Source organism: Lipotes vexillifer, unplaced genomic scaffold (genome assembly GCF_000442215.2).
Source record: "Lipotes vexillifer unplaced genomic scaffold, Lipotes_vexillifer_v1.1 scaffold251, whole genome shotgun sequence".
Lineage (NCBI taxonomy): Eukaryota > Metazoa > Chordata > Mammalia > Artiodactyla > Lipotidae > Lipotes > Lipotes vexillifer.
In genome coordinates this window covers 3279398-3287055 of record NW_006770868.1, presented here as the reverse complement: position 1 = coordinate 3287055, position 7658 = coordinate 3279398, and the positions used below count along the sequence as shown (strand labels likewise).

The 7658-nt window shown below is 54.4% G+C and overlaps 1 protein-coding gene across 1 annotated transcript in view; it reads right to left on the bottom strand.

Annotated features, from left to right (window-relative positions):
• Positions 1-7658, bottom strand: part of PREX1 (phosphatidylinositol-3,4,5-trisphosphate dependent Rac exchange factor 1) — a 202532-nt gene that overhangs the window by 5804 nt on the left and 189070 nt on the right. The window contains 7 exon segments of the mRNA XM_007446399.1: positions 5-107; positions 200-343; positions 2125-2218; positions 3785-3789; positions 4082-4303; positions 5509-5550; positions 7148-7276. Of these exon segments, the coding sequence (XP_007446461.1) occupies positions 5-107; positions 200-343; positions 2125-2218; positions 3785-3789; positions 4082-4303; positions 5509-5550; positions 7148-7276 (739 nt within the window).

Below are 7658 nucleotides of genomic sequence, written 5' to 3'. Positions count from 1 at the left end.
GCGCTAATACTGCCAAACCTTCTCCAGGGACTGGGCATTGATCTCCTGATGCAAATCTTCCACCGTCTGGCTGCCTGGAGGAGGCGGCGCCTCCATGTTCTCCAGAGCTGTGAAGGAAGAAGGGCGAGGGCAGGTGCTTGGCTCCCGGTGTGCACGGCCATCCCCAGTGGGCCCCTCTCAGCCCGTCCCCGCGGCTCACCTTTCGTGAAGAGCACGGTGTGCAGCCTTAGACTGGCCCCGCTCTCCAGGCGGGAGGGCAGCTTGGAGAAGTGATAGCTATCCAGGTAGAAGACGACCTTCAGTGCCTGCCGGCTGCCCTCGATGTGGCAGAAGACGTTGGTGTCTGGTGGGGGACGTGGTGGGGCAGAGGGCTCACCATCAAGGCCGGAGGGGCCCCGCCCCACCTCCACGAGGGCAGCTACAGACCTCCTTCAGATCGCCACTGTGATGTCCCAGGACCTCCCTGTCTGCCCACCCCAGAGCTGCGGCTTCAGACCTTCCTGCCCTCTCACAGTCTCGGGGCACCTCAGATAGCCCCGTCCCCCTACCACTCTGAGGAGCAGCCTCTGACCTCCCTTTTCACCTCCCTTGACAGGTCCCAGTTTCTACTGCTTAATTCTTACACCTGACACTGATTCTGCCCGGCTGCGAAGTTGTCCGTGTTTATATTCAGAGCCTCACCAATGCTCCTTCTACCCCTCACCTGGTAGCCCAGGGCCTCCACCTGGCAAAAAGCTACCCTCAAACAGCACCTGCATCTTATTTACACCCATAGCGAAGAGCTTGTGGCAGGGGTGGCACTAACACCCCATCCTGCACCCATAGCAGACATCACTAGTTGATGGATAATTCTCCCTGAGCCCAAGCTGGCTTACAGACAGGCAGCCACTGGCAACCAATTCCAATTGGTACCCGAAATGAAACCCATTGTGCTTCTAGACTCTAGTTTACACATTCTCAACAGGGTGATATCACCTCCAAGGAGGTACAAATTGGTTTTGGGGGCAAAGGCAAAAAAAAAAAAAACCACTTACTCTTTTTATATGTAAAGCACATATATACATATAGTAAATAAACAGATATATAGTATATCCATGATAAAAAAATTTCATGGGGGTGTGGGCGATTAGGAAAAAATTGTCTAAACAAGCTCCTTAGGGAGGTGATAAAAAAAAAAAAAAGCAGGGGTTCTCAAACTAGCATGCTTCAAAATCACCGGGAGGGCTTGCTGACACACATTTCTGGGCTCTGCTTCCAGCTTTGGATTCAGCAGGTCTGGGATGGGGCCTGAGAATTAGGCTAACAAGCTTCCAGGTGCCGCTGGTCCAGGGATCACACTCAGAGAACCATGGCTCTAGAGCCGAGCGCAGTGATTCTCAGTCCTGGCTATACATCAAAGTCACCTGGAAAGCTTATCTTGAATCCCAATGTGCAGGATCCACCCCACAGGCTGAATCCAAATCACCAGGGCTGGGACTGGGACTGAGGCATCAGTATCTGAAAAGCTCCCTGGGCGATCCCAGTGCAGCCAGGGCTGAGACCCACTGGACCACAATGTGAGCTCCAGGAGGGCAGAAACCATGGCTGTATTATCTCTCCACTGTGGCCCAGAACCTAAAACTGAGCCTGACACGTATCATGTGCTCGAAATTATGGGTATGTGGGATAGATGGATGAGTGTGTGGGTGGATGGGTGATGGATGGATGGATGAATAAATGGATGGGTGGATGGATGAGTAGATGAATGAGTGGATGAGCGGGTAGGCGAGTGGAAAGATGGGTGGGAGGGAGGGAGAAAGAAAGGAAAGAAGAAAATTATGGTGTAAGTTCTTAGAAAATCTTAACACGTCTTCATCTCACAGAAGGTTATCTCTAGGAGTTTTAATAAGAACTGGGTACTGGCTGTTTTTCCCTCTTAAGCGCTGTTGGAGACGGCTGGGTTTATAAAAAACAGAGACCCTCTCCTTCCCTGTATGTTGGGAGCATGAGGTTTGAAAGCACTGGGTCCTGGGCCAACTTTAGGCAGCTGGCCTGGTGGCAGGGGGAGGGGCAGGGTGACCCCAGAGCAGTCCCTTCCACCCCAGAACCCCGACTCTCACGGTGGGGGTGGGAGGAATCACTCACTGGCCACGTAGTTCTCGTCCAGCTGCTTGAAGGAGAAGGTGACATTGTCCAGCTCCGACAGGGTCACCCAGATGTCCTCCAACATGGTCCGTTCCTCTTTCTGCAAGAGCAAAGACAGAGTGGAGGAGTCACAGGTGCCACCCCTGCCCCAGGCTTCACTTCAAGATGCTGTGATTCAACTCTAGTTGACACACCAGGCTGTGGCGCTACCACGCATGAGGTCTTGCGCAGGTCTCTCTGGGGCTGGACGTGAGATCATGTTTGCTCCAGGCCTGTCCTGCACCTCCCAGGTCAGAGCTCATCTCTGCTCTAACATGCTGGGTGGCCCTCTTACCCGGGTCAACCCACCAATCCCACTGGTTGGAATGCCAACGCAGAGCCTGCATATCCTGGCAACTGCTGAATTAACACACTGGGTCCTGGTGTCCTCATCAGAGAAGAAGAAAGTGAGGGCTGGGTGCTCAGTTCCAGAAACCAATGAGAGGGTGTCTCCCACCAGGCAGGCACCCGGCTGCAACATCGGCCAGCAGAGGGCGCACCACGGCCTCTCTTTCCCAAACCGCCGCAGCTGCGGCTTCCTGTCTGGCCTGGGAAAATGTCTAGGAGGCTCAGGGCTGCAAGGTGTGGGGAGCTCAGGCCTGGGCACACGGGTGGAGGGGCAAACAGCACAGAGCAAGTGCTGCTGCCGGCTGGATTTCTGGGGGGGCATCGGCTCTGGATACCGGTACCCTGAAATGCTGAGTCATTGGCTCTGCCTCCTCCCAGAGCTGGTAGAGGGACCCACCCTGATTCTGAGCCCTGCGAGTGGATAGACAGGGCACTCAGAGATAAGAGATATGTGGAGAAGGCAGGGCAGTCTGGGGGAACCAGGTCTAGAGTCAGACCCCCAGGTTCACACAGGTTCCCTGGGCCTCGGTGTTCTCATCCTTAAAAGGTGGGTGGTAAAAGGACCTGCCTGGGGGCTACTGCAAGGACTAAACAAGGTGCTATTTGCAGCAACAAAGTTCACCTGGATTACCACAAAAGCCTGCTCACTGGTCTCCCAGTTTCTGCCCTTGCCCCTCTGCACTCTTCCCCAGCCCGCAGCCTGGGTGATCCTTTAAGTATCAAAGTCAGATCCTGTCCCTCCTCTTCTCAAAACCCTCCCCTGACTGCCACCGACTCAGAGTAACAGCCAAAGTCCTACAACAGCCTGCAAGACCCCGAACAATCAGACCCCAGTTAATTCTCAGGACTCACCTCCCCCACCTTCCCTGGGCTCAAGCACTCTATTCCAGCCGCACTGGGTACCTCATTGTATCTCAAACACTGCGTGCATCCTCCTGCCTCAGGACCTTTGCACCTGCTGTTCTCTCTCCCTGGAGGGCTCCTCCCCAGTGTCCTCATGGCTCACCCCCTCCCCTCCTTCGGTTCTTAGGTCAGATGTCACCTCTCACTGAGGCCCTCAGTGGCTGCCTTATCAAAACTTTCAACTGCCACCACCCCAGACCTTCCCCTTAGCCCTTAACACTATAAATGAGGGTTTCTCAACTGCAGCACTACTGACACTTGGGGCCAGATAATTCTCTGCTGGGGGGTGGGGACGGGGGTGAGCATTCTGTGTGTTGTAGGAGGTTTAGCAGAGCCTCCCTGGCCTCTACACACCAGGTGCCAGTAGCACTTCCTCTTCCCTCAGTTGTGACAACCAAAAATGTCTCCGGACATTGCCAAGTGTACCCTGGGGGCAAAACTGCCCTGGTGAGAACCACTGGTCTGTACCATCCCTGGTCCTTAGTTGTTTATGTCTATCTCCCCAAAATCAGGGTATAAGGTCCCTGAGTAAATGAACTCTCTGTTTTGTCCACTGCTGGGTCCCCAGTGCCTGTTACAGTGACACATAGTAGGTGCTCGATAAACAGCCGCTGAATGAATGAACGGGGTGAGCGACAGCCTGAGCAAGACCTCCCCCGCCCCCCACTCACCGCGGCCGGCGAGAGCAGGGACTGGCAGTGCAGGAGGACGCCAGTGGCCGCCACCTGCTCCAGCCACTTGCGGCTGGCGTCCCGGCTGCTCTCCTCGTACTCGCCGTTGTTGTTGTAGCGGTAGCTCAGGGCCGCCAGCAGCTGCTCGGAGAAGGTGCACACGGCGGCCACCAGTGCCTGGCAGAAGATGCTGTCCCTCCGCAGCTGCAGCTCCGTGTCTGTGGGCAGAGGGGACGGGGCCGCGCTGGGCAGGGGGCTCCTGTGCCATCAGCAGGCCTGTACCCCACAACCCGGGGCCCGGGACTAGCCTCCTCTCCCCGACACGACCACCCATCCGGGGCCAACTTGGCAGACAGAATTCATTCATCCCAGGCACCAAAGGCTATTCCACAAAACTCAACTCTCCAAAAGCCAAGCCAATCCGTGGAAAAACTCAGTCCTCTCAATGACCCATCTCCCTATGTAAAGCAACAAAACAACTTGTGATTTTCCAAAGGCTTTCCCCAAACCCTTACCCTCAGCTGTTCATTTATTAGGAAATTTCTCAGCATTGATTGAGAGTGATGACGCCAGCTCCATGTTTTAAGAAATGCAGTTTACCATTTTCTCTATTTTTGAGAAGTATGCTTTCTTCTTATCATTCCCCCACCACCACTTCCTTGCTCCCTGCTTGTGATGTGATTTACAGAACTGGCCAATTTTGGGCAATCAGTCATTCAGGGTCCTAATATCCTGGAAGGGAATTTTTTTTTTCTTTTGGCTGTGCCACGCAGCTTTCGGGATCTTAGTTCCCTGACCAGGGATCAAACCCGGGCCCCAGCGGTGAAAGCACCGAGTCCTAACCACCGGACCACCAGGGAATTCCCCGGAAGGGATTATTTTTGATGACTGGCCGATGGGTTTTCAGTGACCAATTTTGACCCAGATCCTATTCTAGCTGCCCGTTGGCTGAGAATTTCTGGAAGGAAGGGAGGGACAGAGAACACCCCCAAGATTCCCCTAGGCCCCCGTCAGCCCCTCCTCCACCCCACCATCTTTGGGGTAGGAAGCCCCAGGCTGGGGCTGAGGGCTCTACCGGCAAAGAGCCTCCCTCACTGTCGGTGCTCTACTCTGTGTCCTCGTCAAGATCAGCCCAGGCCTGGGAAGTGGCAAGAGACAGTCAGTGCTCCTGGCTCCAGGGCCCTGAGACTTGTCCCCCGGACACAAGAGGAAGAAGTGAGGTCTGAGTAGTTCTTGGAGGGGCTAGGGGCCATGGTGTCACCTCGCCCTGTGCAGACCCTGATGACCAGGGGAAAGTCAACCTTGGCCAGCAGAAGAGGCCTTTCCTGGGCGGCGGTCATGGGCACTGGCTGCCAGGGGGGCCACTCCCGGATGCACCTGGGTGTGTGCAGATCACAGACAGCTGCGCCTTCAAAGCCCTCACCTGTGCATTTCAGCAAGGCCAGGAGAAGCTGGTTCTTTCCATCTGGAAGGAGGAGATGGGCTGAGAGGGGTTAGCAGAAGGAGCAAGCCGAGCCAGGCCTCCCCACAGCCCACGTGCCTGACCCCTTCTCGCAGTGAAGCTCTGGGTACACAGAGCCGTGCTCAACAAGCTTTGGCTGAATGTTGAGCAGATTCCAGAAACACGTGGACATGCAGGGGATGAAACCCCAACTGTTAGCTGCACCCCAACTGTCTATACAGAGACTCAAACCAGCCCCTCCAACTAATGGGCCAGAGCCCCCAGCCCACACCTTGTACCTGTGCGTGGGCACACCCTGACACATGCGTGTACATACATGTGGGCGCACACTCAGACCACGTACAATCACACGTGTACTCAGGTACTTATTCACATCGTCCTACACAGCCAAGCCCTGCCCACGTGTAGACAAAGCCCAGACCTTCCAGACACAGGCCTAACACCCTGGTCTCTTTCCGCCAAATAAAGGCTCTTGGGCCCAGAAGGGGCTTAAAAGAAAAATCTGAAAGGCCCCTGGATTTGCCCTCTTGTGATACATTCTGTCCTGGGGAGGCACTAAGATGCAGGGCAGGGTGTGGTAATAACACCAGCAAATGCTTACTGAGGACATACTGTGTGCCAGGCACTGTACTAAGTGCCTTGTTTGTACTGACTCATTTATCCCTCACAACAACACTATGAACCCATTTTACACGTGAAGAGACTGAAGCACAGAGAAGTCAAGGAACTTGCTAAGGTCGCACAGCCAATAAGTGGGAGAGCTGGGGTTCGAGCACTGGCCATCTGGCTCCAGAGTCCAAGCTCTTCACCAATGACAGTTTTGGAAGACAGGACAGCTCAGCGCCAACACAGACTTCCAAGTCAGAGGGTGCTGTTCCTGGGGTCATGACCCTGGGGCCAAGCACCTCCTGTTGTCCTGGTCAGATGTCTCCCTGGCCTGGGATCCTTCTAACCCAGGAGTCCCAGGCTCAAATGCTGCCAAGGGCCAGGCAGGTAACATAAGGTGCATGAAGCAGACCCCAGGCCACAGGGCATGGTGGGATCCATGTGGACTGCAATGTACCCCTCCCCCACCTAAAGAGGGTGGCCACCACTCATCTCCAGCCAAGTGTGAAAGCGGAATTGCAGGCCTGTTATTGCCAGAAACCTAGACTTGTATGTGGGGTCTCAGATTATAAATGCTGGCAGCAGATTCACACTTGTTAATGCTGTAGCATCAAAAATTACCTGGGGGCCCAAGTCTGATCAGGACCCACCCCACCCCCCAACTTGTAACCTGGTTAATAAACAAAAGGAACTGAAGTACATCCACAATTGTGGAAGCTGAGAAGGAGCAAGTTCAGCCTTCTTAGCCTCCTGACTCTGCAAGGAAGCCCCAGGCGCCCCAAATCAGCGGTTCCTTGATCAAGCGTGCACTGTCCCAGGGCCTTGCCTAGGGCAGGACACAGCTGAGAAAGGGACACTCGCTCTTCCTGTCCTCTCCCTGGGCCTGGAGAGACATGGGGCACGGAGACGGACCCATTCCTGATCCTGTCACGTTCCACATCAAGAACCAAAGGCCACAAAACCTCTACATCACAGCCTTCCCTGCCCAGCTGACCTTCCACGTATCTCTGAATGTTGTCCACCAGGGTCTTGATGGAATTGGGGAGGTTCCAGGGGTCCTCCTGGATGCTGATCTGGATCAAGCTGCGGCCACGAATAGTACACTCCTCTTTCTGTTTGAACTCTGGGGCACAAAGTGACATGAGGGCAGGAAAGGGACAATTAGATAGCTTTGGAAAATGGTGGCACAAAGGCCTCTGTACCATCACTAGATTCCAAAGCTCAGAATCTTAGGTCAAGGATGCTGACAGGACTCTAGGATACTATCTGGTCCATGGAAGGCAAATACATGGTAAGTGTGCTACGAATTCATAGTATCACACTCATGGCAGACATTGCTGGTCAATCTCAGCACTCCTTCCCGCTCGTCTGAGGCTGTGACTCCTCACAGGTGCAACAAATCCAATGCAGACATCACAAATCAATCAGGGCATTCTTGTCTCCTAAGCCTGGATGTAGTCATGGAAGGATTCTCGGGTACTACCTCCTCACAGCCACAACCAATC